The sequence below is a fragment of the Schistocerca gregaria genome, chromosome 2, assembly GCF_023897955.1.
Source record: "Schistocerca gregaria isolate iqSchGreg1 chromosome 2, iqSchGreg1.2, whole genome shotgun sequence".
In the NCBI taxonomy this organism is placed as follows: Eukaryota; Metazoa; Arthropoda; class Insecta; order Orthoptera; family Acrididae; genus Schistocerca; species Schistocerca gregaria.
The window spans coordinates 507142319-507164425 of record NC_064921.1 but is presented as its reverse complement, the minus strand read 5'-3'; the positions used below and the strand labels follow the sequence as shown (position 1 = coordinate 507164425).

General features: G+C 37.8%; 1 protein-coding gene across 3 annotated transcripts in view; it reads left to right on the top strand.

Annotated features, from left to right (window-relative positions):
- The window catches only part of LOC126328921 (serine-protein kinase ATM), a 458551-nt gene that overhangs the window by 95383 nt on the left and 341061 nt on the right, over positions 1–22107 (top strand). For all 3 annotated transcript variants that reach the window (XM_049996079.1, XM_049996081.1, XM_049996080.1), the window contains exon 10: positions 13593–13750. In XM_049996079.1, the coding sequence (XP_049852036.1) occupies positions 13593–13750 (158 nt within the window). The remainder of the gene's footprint in view (positions 1–13592; positions 13751–22107) is intronic.

Sequence of the window (22107 nt, the reverse complement as noted above, 5' to 3'; positions counted from 1 at the left end):
CGCATTATTGCCAAAGATTATGTGACCATGTTGGCTGATCAGGTCCATCCCATGGTACATTATTTATTCCTCAGTGGTGATACAGTGTTCCAAGATGACAGGACCTCCTGTTCCCACAGTTCGCTTCGTCCAGGACAGATTTTGTGAGGATGAATTTTCACATCTTTCTTGGCTACTACAGTCACCAGATCTCAATAGTATTGAATCTTTGTGGTCTCTTTGGAGAGAAGTGTGCGTGATTACTATTCACCTCTGAAATTGTTACTGAACTTGCCACTATTTTGCAGGCAGAATGGTATAAGACTCCCTTGGAAACTATACAGGACCTGTACTTATCCATTCCGATATGACTGGAAGCTGTTGTGTATGCCAATGGTTTTCCTACACTATTTTAGGTATGATAATGTGTTGTGTTTTTGGTGTTCCATATTTTTGCAACCATAATAATGTAGGGAGAAAGGTAAAAACTGACCAAATGTTCAGCATATTGTGCAAGAACTGCAGCTCAACTGATATTAGGATTTGTGTTGGGTTGAGTGGACAGGGGGTGAAAGGAAGCGATGATGATGATGATGATGATGATGATGATGATGATGATGATGATGATGATGGTGAGGATGATGGTGAGGATAAATGGATTAAAAGGGGGAGATAGAATAGAGAAAGAGGGGGGAATGTGGAGACCAGGCAGTGAGAGTGGAATGTATGAAATTAGGATCATTGGGCAGTTGTGGAGGTAGGTTTGGAACAGGAGCTACTGGAGATTGATGCCAAGAAGATTCTGGTATTGAAGGAAGTGTACCATATGTGTAATTCAGATAAGCTGTTGTTGGAGAGAAGGATCCAGATGATATGAGTTGGGGAGCAGCCATTGAAACTGAACATGTGCTCAGCAGTGTATTCAGCCTGTAGATGACCAACTCTGGTTATGGGGCCACAGTATGGTGGTAGTCATCCTTTTGAGTGGCCAGCAGGTTGGTGATTATGCTCACACTAAATGTTGTCCAAAAATTACAGCAGAGACAGTATATGACATGACCACTTTCAGCTCTGTTGTATTTGCTGGACAGAATTTTGTGTGAGCTTAACTACCAAGCAGTTGTTTACTTAGCAAACTTCTGAACTTCGTGATGAAACTTTTGCTCTAACTGTGGTTAAAAAGAAAAAATTAATGGCGTCAGTTGTACTCAACATTACCTCAGTCATGACATTCACATTTACAAGAACACCACCTGTGGACTAACTCATTATTAGCAGCTGCAGGTAAATTTTCATAAAGCTTACATAAAATAAGGGAATGGCAACCATTCATCTATAGCAGAACGATGATCAGTTTATAATTATAAAAACTTGTTAGTGCACAGAACGAGATCAGCACTTACAGTTGTAGTTAATTATTTTATGGTGACACAAAACACAGTTCACAGTTACATAAAAAGTCACATTTTGCAATTGACGCTGTCCCGTAATAATTTACTTGATAAGACTACACTACGATAGGTCAATTACGTCAGCCCATAATGAGAATCATCATGTCCCAACAATCACTTGTTCCAATGACAATAACATTCCACATGGTTACTGATCACAATACAGTTTAGTTAATAAGTCTCTTAATTTGAGGTACTCTAAATCTTTAAATATTAATATTAGTGAGTCTCACTGTTGTCAGTACGTGTATTTTTGCATATTAAACCAAGTGATCGTGGCCTGAACAAACACCAAGATTGCACGTGTTGAAGATTTTATTCATGGGCTGTCTAACTGAAATGCCCAGTTTGGGTGATGTCTGACTACTTATAGTCAGCTGTAAGAATAAATTGAATACTAAATAATGCTTTACAGATGTCCTAGGCTGGAATGTACTGTTTTTGATGTACTAATGTACTACAAGAACCAGTAGAATTTTGGATTATAGATTATGTTGCTGGTAAGAAATTCAGAAAATATACATAGACGTTATTATTGTTTCACAGAGTGGATCCCCTTGTTTACCTGTTTGAGCATCATATTACATACCGGAGTAAATTATGTGAAATTATTAATTCCTGAAGTTATTAATTATTTAGACTTAACTTTGACAATAGTGAATGGCAAAATATCTTTCAATATTTTTCGTAACGATTCTTTTTCTGACGTGCAAGGCTGTTCCACACACCCACAATCTCACAAAAAAGCATTTTTTCACTCTGCTGTTCATAGAGCAATCTCTACCCCTTTGTCCTCTGAAAATTTAAAAACCGAATTGAATCTAATTAAAACCATTGCAGTTAATAATGGTTACAAACCAAATATAGTAGATGATGTCTTCAGACAGAAAACCAATAACAGAATTACCATGCTTGGGATCACTATTGACGAGCCTAGCGATTTGAAGAAATACTTCTCTTTACCGTATTTAGGGCCAATAACCTACAGATTGCAACGTCTCCTTAAAAATAAATATGGCTGCAACATAGTTTTCTCTACAAACAACTCTCTCAAAAATAATCTTATCCATAATTTAAAACCAAGACTTTGCAAGCCTCTGCAAAACTCAGGTGTTTATAAAATCACCTGTGACACTTTCTCAGCTTATTATATAGGACAGACTGGAAGAGCATTTTCGATTAGATTTAAAGAGCATCTATTAGTGAAAAAAGGTTGGAACTTACATAATTTGTCATTCGCTGAGCACCTTCTTATCACAGGACACAAGCATAAAGATGTTCATGATATTAGTATCTTACATACAGAAAAGAAAGGCTTCAGACTGAATATTCTTGAACAGTTGGAAATTTTCAAACACTTTTCCCGTAACGACCATTTAATCCTCAATGAGCAGTTACAATTACACGATAAAAATTTCTTTGATGGTGTAGAGCCCTTGCTTAAAATCACTTAACGCGGAATGTTGCTATTATGCTTCCTGTACTGTAGCCTTAAATATTGTTCTCTCTCTTGGTTTTACAGTATAATATTTTGTTCAACTTTCGATCTGTTACATACTATCTGACATAATGTAATCAGCACATTACGTGCACTCCTGTTCCAATGCTTCTGACAGCTGTTGTCACTGTAAATTACAAGCATTCAACACTAGATGGCGCGGTACAAGGTGTCGACTTGCTAACATCGACGGCGCGCACGCTTGTCAGTCTGATGCTGCTTAAAGTGCCGGCTGCACACGCGACCCTTAGCGGCGCGTCTTACTGAAGTTGCATTATATGTACAAATATATTTTTATCTTTAACGTGAGCACTGTTGCTCTAAACCATTTCATAACTATTTACTCTCTGTAAGTATGCTTTCTTTCTCCACTGTACCGTAGCAGTTAGCTATGATGTAATTTTATTATATATGTTTTATTTAATAATTTTTTTATATTTTTCCAAAACTCTGTTATAGGTAATGTAAATTTTTTTTTTTACTTCTGATGAAGGCTGCCTTAGAGCAGTTGAAACCTAGGTAAAGATTGAAATTTTTACCTGTGCAACCGAAGAGCTATATCAAGTAATATAAATTATTAATTAGTACTGTACATCATACTGTACAGAAAAATTAAGTTACCAAAAGATGATAGTAGAAAGTCAGAATCTAACAGCAGCTAGGGCAAAATCTGCAATTGGCAGTGACTTGGAACTTTTAAGTTTAATCCTTTTGGAACATAATTAGTTTTAGGTAATTTAAAATGTGGTACTGGAAAGTCCGAATGTTAAGCTTCGAATCTGTAGGCCAGCTTTCCCAAATATATTGATGAGCTCATAGGGTTTTGCATTTTCTGAACTGTATTACCAGCACATTAATTGTAATTACTAATTATTAATGCCCTAATGAAAACTAATTACATCAGTGTAAACAGAACAACCAAAATAAAAACTTGAGTGATAAGTCTAAATAAGATCTTGAGATTTTTGTTTAAGGCTTCTTCATTCATTAAATCAGTCCTCGGATGGATATCAACTGGCTATCCTCCATATCTCTGTCATAAGAATTCTCCTTCATTTATTTGTAACTTCTTCCTCTCTTCATGTCAACTAGCATTCCAAACTTCCTTCTTCCTCTCTCCTTTTTTCCTTGTACATTTCTCTCCATGATTCTATGATAATAGACCCTGCTTAGCAGCTCCTTATTTCTCATTCTGTTGATTCATTCACTTTCTCCATTCTTCTCCATGACCATAACTCAAAACTTTATTCTTTGTGTCTGTCTGTTCACAATTTGATAACCATAAGACTCCACTCAAAGAATTTGACGAATGTCTTTCTAAGTGTGATGGGGTTGCTTCTAGCTGTCGGCAAACCTTTCAGTCTTCTGAAAGTTCTCTTCCCTGTGGAGGTAGTGTTTCTTATTTCCTCTGTACACCTCCCAGTAGGCATTATCACACTTGTCAAATACTGGAATGACTGAACTTGTTCTAATACCATTCCATCTAGTGATATATTAATCATTCATCTTCTTTTCTCATTCTCATAACTGTGTCTTGCGAATGTTCACTTTCATTTCAAGCACATTATACATATTTAGAATATTTTTCATGATTACCTGAAGCTCTTCTGTCATTTCTGCTAGCACAGTCATATCATCAATGTACTTTGATGGTTTTTGTTTCTTTCTCCTCCTGCTACAAGTCCTTTTCATTTTTCCTGTGTCTTATTAGTCAGCTTTTCAGTATATTTATTGGAAAGTGTTGGTGACGTACAGCAACATAGACACCACTTCAGTTTCATATTTCTCTATTCAAACTACCACTTTCTATTTCATACAGAGTTGCTTTATAAACCTCCGGTCCCTCCAATCTATACCAGTATCTTTCAGAATCTTCAACAGCATACATCAATCAATTCTGTGCATGAGTCCATCTGAATCTGTCATGTAGGTGTAAAATCGAACAGTGAAAAATCTGGGATAGAATAGTGGTAATATGAAAATGATAGATTGCAACTCGCCATATAGCAGAGGTGTTGATTTGCAGATAGGCACAACAAAAAGACTGTCAAACCAGAGGGCTTTTGGCCAGAAATGTCTTCACCAGAATTAGACCACAAACACAACTCACACACACAAACTACAGAGACTGTCGCTGTGTGTGTGTGTGTGTGTGTGTGTGTGTGTGTGTGTGTGTGTGTGTGTGTGTTTTGTCTAATTCTGATGAAGGTCTTTTTGACTGATAGCACACTTGTTTGACTGTCTTTTTGTTGTGCCTATCTGCAGATCAACATCTACACTATATGATGAGTAGCAACCCTTCGTTTTCATAATATGGCCATGTGCCACATGCCAAATGATACATGTGTTGAAAGCAAGATAAAAATTAGCAAAAACACTTTGCTTATCTTTGGGAATAGAAAAAATGTAATGGATAGCAAGACTCCACCATGATATTTTACAATATGGTTTAGCTTTTCAAGGCCAGAGTAATACTCGGGCATCAGAAGACGGTTGGTTAACAGATTTATTGGTGTCAGAAATAAGTGTAATGTGCTGCGAATACAAAGAAAGAAAGAAAGATCCCTTATCATTTAGCAACAATATAGCAGGTCAGCAACTGGAAGCAGTTAATTCCATAAATTGTCTGGCGGTACGCATTAGGAGTGATATAAAATGGAATGATCATATAAAGTTGATTGTCATTAAAGCAGATGCCAGATTGAGATTCATTGGAAGAATCCTAAGGAAATGCAATCCAAAAACAAAGGAAGTAGGTTACAGTATGCCTGTTCACCCACTGTTTCAATACTGCTCAGCAGTGTGGGATCCGTACCAGATAGGGTTGATAGAAGAGATAGAGAAGATCCAACGGAGAGCAGGGCGCTTCGTTACAGGACCATTTAGTAATCGCGAAAGCGTTACGGAGATGATAGATAAACTCCAGTGGAAGACTCTGCAGGAGAGACGCTCAGTAGCTCGGTACGGTCTTTTGTCGAAGTTTCGAGAACATACCTTCACCGAAGAGTCAAGCAGTATATTGCTCCCTCCTACGTATATCTAGCGAAGAGACCATGAGGATAAAATCAGAGAGATTAGAGCCCACACAGAGGCATACCGACAATCCTTCTTTCCACGAACAATAGAACCGATAGAGGTACTTTAGGTACTCAAGGTACCCTCTGCCACACACCGTCAGGTGGAGTATGGATGTAGATGTAGATGCAGAGGAGAAGATAACATGGCAGATCTGATATGGATGAACTTGATTGGATATTGTCTGTCTGTAAAGGCTCTGAAAAGGTTATCTGTATATTTAGACAATGCCCATCCACTGCAGATTTTATACCCATGGGTGGTGAGGCTGTAAGGAAGAGGTCTTTTAACATGGAATGAGTGACAGCTATCAAAGTGGAGGTACTGTTGGTGCACTTGATATGAACAGATGTATTTGTGGAGCCATCTGAGAGGCAGAGATCATTATCTAGAAGGTCACTCATTGAGTTGAGAAGGACCGGCTGAAGTGGATTTGCGATTAGATGCTGAGGTTATGGAGGAAAAGGCAAAGATTGTCACTGCTGTGACTCCAGATCCTGAAAATGTCATTAATGAATCTGAACCAGGCAAGGGGTTTTAAATGTTGATTGGATTGGAAGGATTCCTCCAAATGACCCATAAAAAAGCTGGTGTAGATGGTGCCTTCCATGTACCCATAGCAGCACCTCAGATTTGTTTGTAGATTTTGCCTTTTAAATTGAAATAATTGTGGGTCAGGATATGGATAGCTAAGAGGGTTAGAAATGAGGTGGTAGGTTTTGTGTTAGGATGACTTTGGGAAAGGTAGTATTCTATAGTAATAACACCATGGGTATGGGGGTGCTGGTGTACAAGTGCTCTATGCATCTACAATGACCACCAAGCAGTGTGGTGGTGATAGGACAGGAACTGTGGAAAGGTAGTGGAGGAAGTGAGTAGTGTCTTGACTGTAGTATGGGAAGTTACGGACCATAGTTTGGAGGTGCTAGTCAACAAAGGTAGAGGTTTGTTCTGTGAAAGTGTTGTACCCAGCCACAATGGGGCGACCTGTATGGAGGCCTGTGGGGTAGTGCTTGTGGAGTTTGGGACATAGGTAAAGAGTAGGAGTGTGTGGGATTACATGTGTGAGGAGGGAGATGATGTATTCAGGTGTCAGGTTTTAGGGTTGACCTAAGGCCTTGAGGAGCTGCCAGAGGTCATGTTGGACTTCTGGGGATGGGATCATGGTTGTAAGGTGGTATGCAAATGTAGACAGAGACCCTCAGCCAAATGGTCACTATGATTCATAACTGCTTTGGTGAAATCTTTGTCTGTGGAAAGTATGATAATGTCTGGATTGGTTTTCAGATTAGGGACAATTGTGTGTTTTTTAGGAGTGATGCTGAACTCACTCGGGAGGGATTTAGGAAAGGAAGTTAGGCCAGGATAGAAATGAGGAATGCTTGAAATATTAACAGGTGATGAGTGGGTGTAAGGGAAGGAGATTCACAGTTGTATGGAGGTTAGAACTGTTTCAAAAAATGTTCTGTGTGGGGTTTTGGTTGGCTGCAAACAGTAGGGGAAGTGGTCATGAAACGTTTCCACTGCAGAGAATAAGTAAAGGAAGCAAGGTCCTTTATAAGTCCATCATGGTTGAACTTAGGTTTTAGGATAAAGATGATGCATTTAGAAAGTAATGAGACTTCTGCAGGGGTCAGAATGTTGGGCAGAAAGGTTGGCAACAGTGTTTTGGGATGGATGTTTCATGGAGGGTGGAGGAAGTCTTTGGGGATGTGGAAGTCAGAGTAAGTCAGCTAGGCCAGAGAAGTAGGCTCTTTGTTGGCTGTAAGTTATCCTGTAAGACAATAATAGCTGGGACAGCTTCCCCAGATGTCTCTGGGAGTGCTGTTCCAACTGTTGATGGGCAAAAGTTTCTATTGTAATGATGGTATTCAGGAGGTTGAAGTTACAGAATAAAAGGTTTTTATGAAAGGAGTAGAGGCAGTAAAGTATGGTCTGAGCTTGGATTGTATGATTATAAAGACCAGTTTGGTGAGGGTGAAGGACTGATGGAATTGGAAAAGATAAATGTTTTGTAGTAGCTTGGGTGACTGCCTGAGATGCTAATTTTAATAGTAAGCCCGTTACTTAGGATACTATGGCTCAGACAAGATCTCAGAAAAAGGTGGTTGGAGTTTTGCAAGGGTAAAGGAGAGTTTCTGAAACTGTCAAATATAGAGTGAGCAAGGATTTGTGATGCTTGGGAGACAAAATGAGTGATTGAAAAAATAGTTAAAAAAGATTGAAAATAGGAGAGTGAAAATGTACGATTAGGCTGTTATAATGGAAATAAATGGTAGGTACTAGAGAAAGAGCTATGTTGGAAGTTAGAAGGAAGGACGGAAAATGTTTGAAACAAGCAGGAAGCAGCAGGTGCACTTGTAAATAGATGTGTTCCATTGCAGTGACAGGAAGGAACACACATGCAATCATATCTTGAGGATGTAAATAAAAATGCATTATCGGCTAACAATCAACTTGGGCGGCACGGGATGATAGTGGAGAATATGTTAGAAACAGCACTGAAATTAAAAGTTCAAGAGCAGGCAGTTACAGTATTGTGCTACTGGTGGGCTATTACAAAAGCAAGCCTGTGAAAAGCGCAACAGAGGCAAGTTGGTGTGTAGTTTGAACGCAGGTACTGCAGAGGAGAGGAAAGTATAGACACATTAAGGAGTAAGAAGTGGGCAATGAGTTGTAGATAAATAAAGCCAGACAGTAATGGAGATAAAGACATATGGGAAGGAGGAGAGCTGAATCAGCAGTGTACAACAATAATGGAAATTTCTGGATGGAACCATATGAAAATAAGGGAAAGGCAATGACTCACCTGTAGCGGACTGATCTGTGGAGCATAGAAACATGTAACAGGAAACAGTATTCACTCTAGTTTTCGAGTAAAAGTACATACCTTCACATGTGCAGCCTGGGGTAGGGGGCAAGAGGGGGTAATGATAAAGAGATAAGTCTTTTGACAGATGACTCAGTGGCTCCACAATGACATGACTGGAGTACAAAGGATAGAGCCAAAATATATACCCTTGATCATATCTATTCTAATCCTGCAACTGTGGCACGTGGGCAGCCCAGGTGCAAGACCTGTCCCGTACATTCACCCACCACCTCCTACCACAGTCCAGTCATAGGCATTTCCTATCCAGTAAAAGGTTGGGCCACATGTGAAAGCAGCTATCTTAGATATCAGCTAAGCTGTAATTACTTCACAAAATTCTTTGTGGGCTTGACAAACAACCAAACGTCTAATCACAAGAATGGCCTCTGCGAAACTGTGCAAACTGCAAACATGACCATCAGTTGCCGAAAATGCTGCACACGACAACGGGAAAAACTTCAACAGTTGCTTCACTTTGTAGGCCATTTGGTTACTTCCTTCCAGCACTACTTTCTCTGAACTTCATGGGTCAGAATTCTTTCTCCAACATACCTTGCACTCTGGCAATCCTCCAGCTTAAATCTCTGGCTAACCAGTTTCCCACTGACTCACCTTACCATTTCCCATCTCTCTTCCATCCATATCACTCCTTTCCTACATCAGCCCAGACAACTGCTTTCAATAATTGATGCTCAGTAATGTCTGTGTTGTTGTGTATGTGAACTTGGGTGTTTAGCTTTTACTAGAAAAGGAATGAGAGGTTGAAAGCTAGTGAGAGTACTGTTGCCTGTTAGATGTTTCTGTTCTATCCCCATATTAGGCCCCGATATTTGAGTGGTTGCCTTTCCCTTATTTTTTGTGCTGTTCCAGCCTGAAAGTTCCATTATTGTTGTTATAAAACATTTTAATGTGTGTGTATTATTGTGGGTAAAATACATGAAAAAATTACATTGATGAAGACATGTAATTCAAATTCTTTTATAAAGTATTGTAATCACTTTGGGCGTCATCATTTAACAGTTAGAGACCAAGTCCACACATAGCTTAGGCCAAGACTTTGAGTTTAAAAGACAAAGCTATAGTATAGGCTCGGCTGTGATTTTCTCAATGCCCAAGCCACCTATTGCTTGAAAACTGGACTCATTACATATGCGAATAATGTAGGAATGTCTTGTGAGGCAGCACTTGACTGGTGTTGCCCATTAGCTGCTGTGCTGTCGTGAATGGCTGAACCAGTATGATCATATTGATGTAATTTTGGGTGTATAGGCATAAGGTTTCACAGTGTACTGTAATTCTGTTATAAATAAGTCATATTTGTTGAGTGAGCAAGAAATTTTGGAAGTTCAAGAGGAACAGACTGCTCAGTTACTCATCTTGCACATTTTTTGGACATTAGTTGTACTTTCTGTCATCATCATTCTAAAATTTGTAGTCTGTTAAAGAACTAAAATAAATCTTGGAGCTTGGTCCTTTTTTTCATATGTATTACTCTAGAAAATATGTCAATTACGTATGTTCCAATACTGCTTTAAATAAGGGCATAAATGGTCAGTTTCCTATAGTCTGTCCAAAATCACTTAAGGATTGACACTTCGACAGGAGCACAGCAAATCTCAGAACAGAGTTGCCATGTCCGCACAGAATACAGGCGTATTCGTACATTTCATTCAGCTCGCTCAAACAGGCAAACTATTCACTTAATAAATATGGAAATTACATTGTTCTTAAAGAGCTACATTCCTTTATCATTTTAGTTTTGTCTGCGGCAACAAATTATTAAGACAATACTAGGGCAGTTTACGAAAGTGCATTTTCACATGACATAACCAAATTTTCGACATACGGGAAACGTTTTTGTTATTGAAGTTAAGTGAATACCTTATGGGAATGAAATCTGAAGAATGCATATTCTTTTCAAAACCAGAACTCTGTCGGAGATCTCTAATGCAAGATAATTTGAGTTAATCATGAAGCATAGTGGTCTGCTTGTGCATCAACTACTAATTGGGTGCCCATATAGTTTCAGAATGAGAGACAGATTGGAAAATGTATTTTATATATGCCAACCTCTGTCGTTTAGAAAGAATGAAAGTAATACAAATTAGAGGACCTCTGTATTACAGCAGTTATGTTGTTATCAGTAAGATTTATTTTGTGTGATGCATACTGAATTTCCGAGAACTTTCTTTGAAATTAGTTGCTATTAAGACCTTATTGAAATTTCAGAACTTATGACTATCTAATTATGTTGTGTAGGCACTTAAAGATGTGAATTACGCATGCTCACCATGTAGCTGGATCCACCTGTAATCCATTTTTATAACGATAATGGAAAAAGTGCGTTGATGTTGCTATGACGGATTCTTGAAGTGTCAGTGTCTCTGCCACTTATCTTTTATTGAAATTATCTCCTCTACTGAATTTTCCAGAGCTTCATTCTGCCACGCCCTTTCCACAGTGCTCTGTGTGTGTGTGATGGCGTTCTTCCAATCTTCAGTGGTGACTTTCCTGACAGCTTCTCTTGTGAGTGTGTTAACTGGAGAGAAACTAAATTAAAAGTTATTCCTGGCAGTGTAACATTTAGTTTGGGTCAATATTATTTCTAGTTGAAATGGCAGTGGTAAGGTGGTAGCGTAACGACTGTGTGCTCATGTTTCTTGCCAGTTCTTCAATTTGTTATTGGGGGAACTGTGGTCTATGGAGAGAGATTTTTTTCCATAAGCTCCACCTTTTTCAGGTCGTCACTTACATTGACATTATGATACTGAAGCCAGTCAATCATTTCCTCCTTTCAGTTTGTTGTGGTAGGTACCTTGCCAACAACATCTGAATGGTAAGGAGCATTATTATTTTCAAAGATTTGATATTAGTGAATATTCTAACCACTTTGTAAATGTAATATGCTTCATTTATTTGTGATAATCTCATGTTTTCTTTGATTTAATAGCAGGAGACGGTTTGGGAGAAAACCTTGCGAGATGTCTGCATGAAGGAAAATAAGTCTGCCACCCTTGCCAGAAGGCATTGGGCATTGGACATTGCCATTGTTTCGTTAGCTGTGTCATCCACCCAGCCCTGCTTGACGTGACCAGAACTGACCCACGTTTCATCAAGCTACACCACTTCGTCGATATTTGTACTATGGGTGTCCCTTGAAAACCAGTTTCACCATGCACCTATATCCTCTCTCTCCACCATCAGCTTACGCCCACAGAAATGTTTACATTGAAAGCCTAGCTTGTGTAAAACTGTGGACAACGATGTGAGACTGTGAGAAAGTCCTGATTCTTTAAGAGTGACCAGCAATGTCCTGATCGTCATATGTTCCTTCCTGTGATAATAATCATAAACATGAAGACAAATCGCATCCTGTGCAAACAAATCGATATTGGTATTCTGCTTATCCATACAATGTTTTTCTCCAAGGGCGTTAAGTTTCGATGATTCTTCAGCTTCCTTTTCTTTATCAAACATTTCCTTCCCCAATCTTCACAACAGTATTTTTGTTTGTATTCAAAGATGCAGCAGTTCTGTCAATTGTTTCATTAGCAGAGAGCACCAGGCCTTCATTAAGTTTTTCATTTTCAAAGTAGGCACGTAATGCGCAAACCATTTCTCTTGTGGCAATTCTCTGCTCAAGAGAACAGCGATGAATTTTTCCACTTAATAATTTCAATGAACTTCCCACTGACATCGTTGAGTACCATACAATGAATAATGGAAACAACAAATAACAACAAGAAGTATCGGTAACAAAGAATATTGGTGACAACGAATAATGGTAACAACTTGTACAGCTGTAATAATGAACACACAGAAAGTCACAGGGTGCAACGATCACACAGGACTGCAAGCTGGGTGCAACTGAAGCCTGCTGCAAGCAGGAATTGTTGTTTGGGGTAAAGGCTCGGAAAGTTTGGGGATTTGCTGCAGCTGTAGGTGCTGTGGTATTGGCTGAAAGTGGCCTGGGCCTGCACCATGGGTTTCCCGTGTGCTGCTTCTGCCCTCACTGTCAATCCTAAAGTAATTTTGAAGACTGTAGGTCTGATATTCTTCTAAGTGTCTGGTCTACAAAGTGTTAGTACTGCACAGTTTGGTGAATTATGAACTAAAATTTGTACGATGAAGACGTCCCCCCTGCCTGCCTTCCTCCTTCTCTACCCCATCTAGGGAAGGGCGGGAAGGGGGGGGGGGGGGTCTATATTAGCATAGTGTGACAATAGATGTGCAGGTAAGTCTGTAAGGACAGTGGGCTGAAATATGTGTATCACTTAAATTTCATATTAACTTGGTGGTAGGTAGCATCATGTTTCATTCATCTAAATAATGTGATATTACATGAGAGTAAAACAAGTTTAAATTCTCAGATTATACTATAAATCTGTATTCTTCTAATAACATATTTGTTACCCCTGAGCATCAGAAGTATAGAGCTCTGTGATGTTGATTTTTACTATTCATTTAAAGAAATCTTCCTTAGATCTTCCACAATTTGACATAGCACAGGACTCTATACAATATGCTTTATTGTTAGAGCTGTTGTTGTTGTTGTTGTTGTTGTTGTTGTTGTTGTTGTGGACATCTGAAATGGTCTGTTAAATGTACCAAATCCAGTAACCATAATAAAATCTCTATTTGTGATTCAGGGAATTATTAACGTGTTCTCCCAAACACAGTTTCTTTGTTAGTAAGTAATTTTTGATGTCTGTTTCAGGTATTTCATGAACATTCCAGGGCCAATTCAAACCAAAGTATAAATGTACATGAATCTACCAGTAGTCCAGTTCTGAAGAAACGGCGCATTGCAGGAGGGTTAAGAGATATAGTAAACAACATATCAAAAATGAATACTCCAAAAGAATGCTGGCCATGGTGAGCAGTTATGTAGGAGAATAAAAGGAAAAACAATTTTATGGGCAGTTACTGTTCAGTAATTAATCAGTTGTTTCTATGTTAATCCTCATTGGGTTTTTTCAATTACTGAAAGATGATAATTTAAATACTACTTAATTGACCTAGTCTGAAGTACTTTACTTGCCACAGTTATCTTGTCACTGCTAGCTGATCATGTATCAGGAAACAATTGTGTGTAAATTTCAATTCACGATATGAACATAAACCAGTAATTTATTTTTAGAATTTTTTACTTTTGTCTATAATATTGTGAAAACATCACCCTTCTATTGGTTTTCGAAATGATAGCGTAAAACATTATCTGTAAATTAAAACTGATTTCCCCCAAAATTATCTTCACAGTACTTACTCTTACAACACCTTTTTGTCCAGTTAATAGTAGTGATCATGACTTTGTATATTGATTAGTTTTACTTTGATCCCTAAGTCTAGGTTTGGTGCAAGTATTGACAAAATCTAAACTCAAGAATTAAAACTGTAGCTTTGAAGTTACAAGGGAATTTCAAAAAGTAGGTTATGTATTGTTATGGCTGCCCAAGCAATATTTATTGAATGCTGCACTACACGTCAATATGCCACAGATACAAGGAGCCTCAGCAGCCAGAGATTCTGATCGTGTGTGTGTGTGTAATCTAATTCTGATGAAGGCCTTTGCAGCTGAAAACTTACTTTCTTGACAGCCTCTTCATTGTGCCTATCTGCAACTCAGCATCTCCACTATATGTCGACTAATCTATCCTTTTCATAGTATGTGATTATTTCATCCTAGATTTTCCAATGTTTGAAAGAAACATTCAGAATGTTCTACTAGTTCCTCAACAACAGGAATTCGCTATTTAGTCATGCAGCCAATCATGAACCACTGTATAAATAAGCTCATCATTAGAAAATCTCTTTACCCCAGATGTTCTTTCAGTTGGAAATTGCATTTTAGAAGAATTAGACTTACCATGTGTGCGGCTTTGATCAAATTGTAACACCATTTTGAGATGGCTGGATGTTACATTGCTCATATACTGCAAGAATTTCATGCAGAAATTTAGACTTTTGCCAACAAGAATCATACTGTCCCATGTACTTCAAGTTTGGAGTACATTTACAATTGCCACGCAATTTTCATTGCACACTTTGATGCATCTGTTATCCACACTGCAGTAGAATTGTGTCTGTATAAAAGGTGGAACACATATTATCTTCTGACAATGAGCCACTGTTTTTGCACAATGGTCTTAATGAGGGGTGACACTTGTAATTTACTTTCTGAAGTTACTGTAAAAGAAGGAAAAACGACAGTTGGTGAAACTGTGACAGGACAGGGGCAACTAGAGACAAGTTATTTTTCTGGAACTGAAGTAGTTCATTTTGCAGCCAATGTAATCAAGCCAAAGACTACATTTTATGGGCAGAACACACACAAGATGCAACAAGTCTACTAAAGAGACTGCCTATGCTGTATTTGTTCACCTTCTTCTGTAGTATTGCTTCACAATGTGTGATCCATATCAGATGGTATTGATGGCGGACATTGGAAAAATACAAAGAAAGGCAGCTAGTTTTTCATTATTGTGGAATTGGGATGAGTGTTACACAGATATGATACATGAATTGGAATGACGACTATTAAAACAAGCACTTTTTTTTGCAGTGAAATCTTTTTGCAGAAATTTAAATCACAAACTTTCCCCTCCAATTTCCAAAATATGTTGTTGACTCCTATCTACCTTAATAAAATAATTCAGAGCTTGCACTGGAAGATTTAAGCATTTATTTTTGTCTCATGCTATTTGAGAGTGGAACGATGAGAAAGAGTCTGAGGCGATTTCATGAACCCTCTGCCAAGCACGTAAGCATGAATTGCAAATTAACTATGTACATGTAGTTATTCACACTTCAATAATATTTAAAAAATATTTAAATTATTTGTTTGCTCTCTTCTGGAGTATTGCTGTACTGTATGTGATACTTACCAGGTGCTACTGACAGATGATATTGAAAAAGTTCAAAGAAGAGCAGCTTGTTTTGCATTATTCCACTATGTCTTACTAGTGACTGCATCTGCACACTGTCATAATTTCCTCGTCCTTGTAATACAGAGACCCGTGTATTGTCATTGCGCATTAAAAAGAGTTTATATTTGGACATACAAAAGAATAGTGAAGAGAATAACCAAAGACAAATGACACAATCTAGCAATAGCACCATAATATTGTTTCACATTCATTATGTGTTGTGTAGTTTTAGTTACTCGTTATTAGTTTTTGAACAAATGTAGCCAGTACACATTCTGCCTACAGGCTCCTAGGGGAATATTAACAAATTCTATTGTAAACAATGTTCCTGCTTTTTCAGGAAGACAGAATTAAATAAGGAATAGGCAAACTTGTGTCTGACTTGAATGAGATGTGGTTTCATAGTGGGTAAGTGTCAGATTACAAATCCAAAGGACCAATTTCCAATCCTAATTATGTCATTGGAATGTTCATGTTGCTTAATGCTTCTTTTACTTGTCATAATTATTGGTATGCATGAAAAATGCTAAGCTGCATCATGATTCATATTCTACATTACACTGTAGGTCCCTGCATAACTGCGTGGATTAGTCAGTTCAGAGATTGGAGAAAGGCAAGGGTGTAATATCTTCAGTATGAGCATGTCTACTAAAGCATTATGGTTGTCAAACCAACCTCCATGCTACCATAATTCCCAAAATTCATCCTGCTGATAGTGTTCCAAAATAACATCATTTTTTTAGCCCCTAGCTGCCAACAAATATCAGTTGATGACAACTGCAGGAGAATTTACTATCACTGCTGTAGTTAGGTGATGGAGTCTGCTTTTTTTTCTGATACCAGAGACTATGCAATGTCTGTTCATTTTCATCTGTCAGGTAGCAATAATAAATCCATGATGGTGCATTTCGATATTGCCAGGAATTGGTTGGATTTATTTACTTAAATATTACTTGACCTTCATTAGGTAACGGCTGCTAATAGGTGATGTCAGTCACACGACAATCTTCACCATGCTTGCTGAATAATAAATAATAAACTTCCATAAATATGCGTTTATTAAAAAATTAAATGGTTAAAAAACTCATTTCTTGAGCTTATTGTGCCCCAATAGACAATAAAACCTAAGTTAATGCCACATTTCTTAACCTTTTGATGTCAAGCTACTCATAGTATATTACGTAGTCTCCATTTATTTAATCCTTTTCATATCTATTGTGATCCATTTCATATCTCACCACTATGGTTTTCACCTTTAGTAAGCAGTTTTCCCCTCTCTAGCCATAATAATTGAAAGAAATACTGTGCTATTTAATAATTAAAATTCTGGAAGCAATATCTATTATGATATTATTTCTGACAGCCACTCACTATGCAGGGTAACCACCAATTGACAAAAAAGGTCGCATAAAAAAGATTTTATTTCTCTTAACTCCTGTTTTTCAACAGCATACACGTGCATGGTGCCAATCATTTTCTTTGCCAGACATGCTTTGTCGTACTTTTTTTATAAAATACCAAATTACATTATTTTGGTGTCGTATGTGGATTTTCTCAAAGCCAGGAAGATTATAAACGTACTGTTTAAGTATTGGTGTAGTACTGTGGAGTTTCTGCAGGCACTAAATTCTCTTTGCCACATATACACCAAGCTGTTGAAGAGTTCAAATGACAGGTAAAAATTTTAGCAATATCCAACTAAATCTTGACTAAATTCAGGCAGGTGCAAAGATTGGCAATTAACTCTGCACAAGATTGTACATTTCAAAAAACATAAAAGCTTGGTATCGTATGACACTAGATTTAATGAGTTACGAATAGAGTCAGTCATGTACACAGTAACAAAGCAACAGCATCTAGAGATACAAAAGAATGATGATGTATCCAAATTGTAGGTAAAGTAAATCAGGTTACAGTTCATTGTAGATTACTGCAGTTTGTATAGAAGGTGGATCGTCTGTGAAATACTAGTGTAGCCCATACTTGAAAATTACATAAAAACCGAGCGAGGTGGCGCAGTGGTTAAACACTGGACTCGCATTTGGGAGGACGACGGTTCAATCCCGCGTCCGGCCATCCTGATTTAGGTTTTCCGTGATTTCCCTAAATCGCTCCAGGCAAATGTCGGGATGTTTCCTTACAAAGGGCACGGCCGACTTCCTTCCCCGTCCTTCCCTAATCCGATAAGACCGATGACCTGGCTGTCTGGTCTCCTTCCCCAAACAACCCAACCCAATTACATAAATGTATGACAGCTTGAACTAAGAGGACATTGAATACATACAAAGAAGGTAGTGTGAATGGCTACAGTCTTCTTTGAATGTCGAGGCAGTGCAAGAGAAACATTGAAATTCTGCGATAGAGGAAATATGACATATAGATCACAAGAACCTGCTTACATAATCCATAACCATCTTCTAGGTCAGAAATTACATATATTTGTCAGCTAAGTACAGATTGATCATGTAGAGGTTTTGAAGGTAAAATTGGGCTAATAATGACTTGCAAAATAGGTAAAAGCAGTCATTCTTCTAATATAGCGTCCATGAATGAAAAAGAAGAAACGTTAATATCTAGTACGATAAGAAATGCCCTTGCCACACACTTCCTAATGATTCACAAACTACACTATCTGATCAAATGTGTGCGGACACCTATTAGTGGAGATTAATATAGAGTGTGCCCATCTTCTTCTTCAACAATTTGAACTCTTCTGGAGACACTTTCAGTGGGGCGTCTGAATGTCTGTGGATGAATGGTAGTCCATTCTTCCTCAAGAGCCAGCATTTAACCTTTTCTTAAGCACAATTAGGAGGCCACATCTTAACCAAAAAAAAAAAAAAAAAAAAAAAAAAAAAAAAAAAAAAAAAAAAAAAACACCACCACACCATAACACCACTTCCTCCATACTTCACTTTGTAACTACTCGTAATGGCAGGTAACATTCACCGCTTCATCAAACCCAAACAATTGCAATGGATTGCACTAGGTGTAGTGTGATTCATGACATCAAATAACTTGTTTCCAGTCATCCACTGCCCAGTTGTGTCACTTTTACCACCACTTCCAGCATTACTTAGTATTGGAGCTCTTCAACTGTTGTACCCCTTATTTTTGATGCTCTACACACGGTCATTGTGCTAATTGGACTAATGGTAACAATTTGGATCTCACAAGTGATTCCTGCCACTGGTTGCACACACATTTTTACAGCCACTATTTGCAGTGCTCAGTGATCCATGTCCATCAGTGCTTGAGGTCTACCTTATCTTGGTTCAATTCTTCATTACTTAGGGTTGTCCAGATACTTTGATCAGATAATGTACAGATGTAGATGGTTGCCATTTCTAGCTTCTGTGCAAAAGCTGGTGGCCTACTCCTTCTTTTTCAATTTTTGCAGATCCTGTGAATGCGAAATGCATAAGAATTCTGATCAGTAACACATTATCCTGCTTTCAATGTCATTTCTCATAGACATGCTTGGTGTGTGTCTTCATGAACTTAAAAGAACTATAGCTATGTCTGAGCCAAATTTTTTCACTATCAGTTTTCTCTTGTTAAAGGGACAAAACTTCATCTGTTTTAACCTGTAACATATGTACCCTGTGTACAGCATTACTGCTTAGCTAAAGGAACGCTTTCGCATCTATTTTAGTATTTAACTGGTTGTGATTGTTGTTCCTTCTACTGTGTGCTCTCTGTTTCGTTCTTTAGCCATTTTACCCCATGGAATCTTGAGTTTTCAACTGTGTTTATTAAAACATATTTTTGACATATTCCAGTCGGTTGACTTACTGCTTATATGAGCATGTTGGCTGATTTGTATAACACAGGCACAGATATCACATCATCAGTGTAGCTTCTCACAGGGACTTCTTGACTTTCATGCTTCATAATCCTGTACCTCAACATCAATGTATCTGTTTAGAGTGTCCTCTTTATGTTGTTGCTTGTAAAGTGAGCTGCTCATCATATCTTCTATACATACACTATTTAATTTGCTCAGTGTATTTCTTAGTTGATCGACGAAACTGTCGTATGGATGCATGAAGATGCGTTTACTACACTCAGAAAGTTCTATCATATTGTAGCCTATATGTAATCACAAAAAAATAAATCAGCTGATTGTAATGTGTCGAACATATATTATCATTATTAAGATTTCCATACATTTAGTTGAAAGAGAAATGTCCGTTTGTTCATCATAGCATTAGTATCTGAACTTCTTACTCTTTTATGCCTAACTTTTTGCATACTTATGGAATCACCCCGTTGTGACTGCCTAAATTTCTTATAAAATCCAACTATGGTCAGCCAGAACTGTAAGTCATATGCAAATTTTGTTTCCTTGCAGATTTCCTTGTAGTTGATTTACGTGACCCTCCATATGCGTCCAGGCCAGTGTATCTGCTTCTGGTACACTGCAGTCAATGAACTGCATGTTGCTGCTATACTCAACTCTCAAAAGGATCCCAATCTTAAGACCAGCCAAACATTTGAAACCAGTAACTACAATATCGGCTTTTAATCTGGCATAGCCTTTTCATTAATAATGTACTGACACTTTTAATGTAATTTGCAGGCAACACTTTATAAACTTTAATATGTAGCATAGAGTGTAAAAATGCTCTGATGCATTTCATTCCGCTGCACTTTCTTCTCTCCAATATTATTTTGTTATGATCGAATCAAGGCTTTCATGACCAGATGACACTGCTGTTGATAAGCCTTTTGGGTATAAGGTCATGGTCCATGAAAGTCTTCTTATCATTAACTTTTTGTGCAGAACTGCACTGGATATCTTCAGAGGCTTTGCTCCTCCATTACGTCTTGGGTCTGAAGATGTCCAGCACAGTTCTGCATGAAACATTAGGAACAAAAGAGTTTTGTAGACCACGATTTTATACCCTGATAGGTTTATCAGTAGCACAATTTTTTTAATATTTGTCTGATCCTCCTTCTCCTATTCCTTGTCACTTATTACCAGAATATTTCACTTTGTGTATTTACTTGTGATTTTGTCAGAAAGTTTAACCAGACAATCAGTATACAGAATTTCATTCTTGTTAAAAACTTCATGGCAAATTAAAACTGTATTTCAGATTTGGACTTGAACCTAGAACCAGGACCATCATGGGCTATGTTCTTCATAGAAGAGATGTATTTGCATATTTTGAAAGCTAATAGGATCAGCAGTACAATGTATTAGTGACACATGAAAATTTTTGCAGCTGATGCCTAACCATATCCGCAATTTGTGAATATATCTCTTCTGTTACATATGCCTGTAGATCATCAGCCTTGTGACTGCTCCTTCAAACATACATGTGTGCTTCTGAAGCACATTGCGTATTATTATGCAGACACTGTAAAAATACACACATTGCAAAATTGAATGTTAATAATGACTGAGCTGTCTTGGCAAAACTCATAGCCCACTCTCACGACTTTACATCCACCAGTATCCCTCTCCTTTATTTGGAGGTAATTGGAATTGCTCCTAGGCATTAGCTTATGAGAACTCGCCTTCCTTTATATTGACTTTAATGTTTCACTACACTTTTATGTGAAGCAGTTTAGTTACCATAATAAGTTTAGGCCATCAGATTCTGTCCAAAGTTGTAAACTGCAGTTTTTCCAATGTATGTTTCGTTCCATACACTTGGTTTTTCTTAAGATTGATAATATTATTATTCTTTACATAATGTCCACTTCAATCTGAACAATAGCTTTCAATTTATTTGTACGAAGATATGTTATGTGCCAGTAATTTTAAACTTTGAGGGTTGACATCCTCATTAATAACATACCACTGGTGACATGTTATTACAAGAATCATCAGTAATATATCACCTTTGTCTTTTCATTTATAATAGTTAACATCTGTTGAATCCAGAGTTTCAGTGCCCTGAAAGCAGAGTGTGGCACTCGATTAATGGCAAACACAAGTTATACACTGTCACCTCCCTGACACCTGGAAGCCACTGAAACAGATCACGTGGGCCCCGAATACCCATTCTATAAACAAATTAATTGTTGTTGTCGTGGTCTTCAGTCCAAAGACTGGTTTGATGTAGCTTTCCATGCTAATCTATCCTGTGCAATCATCTTTGTCTTGGAATAACTACTGCACTCTACATCCTTCTGAATCTGCTTACTGTATTCATCTCTTGGTATCTCTCTACAATTTTTAACCACCTTGCGTGCCTTCAATACTAGTCAGGTTCGATGTTAACAAATTGCCAGCATACATTTTATATCCTCTGTACTTCAGCTATCATCATATATTTTGCTGCCCAAATAGCA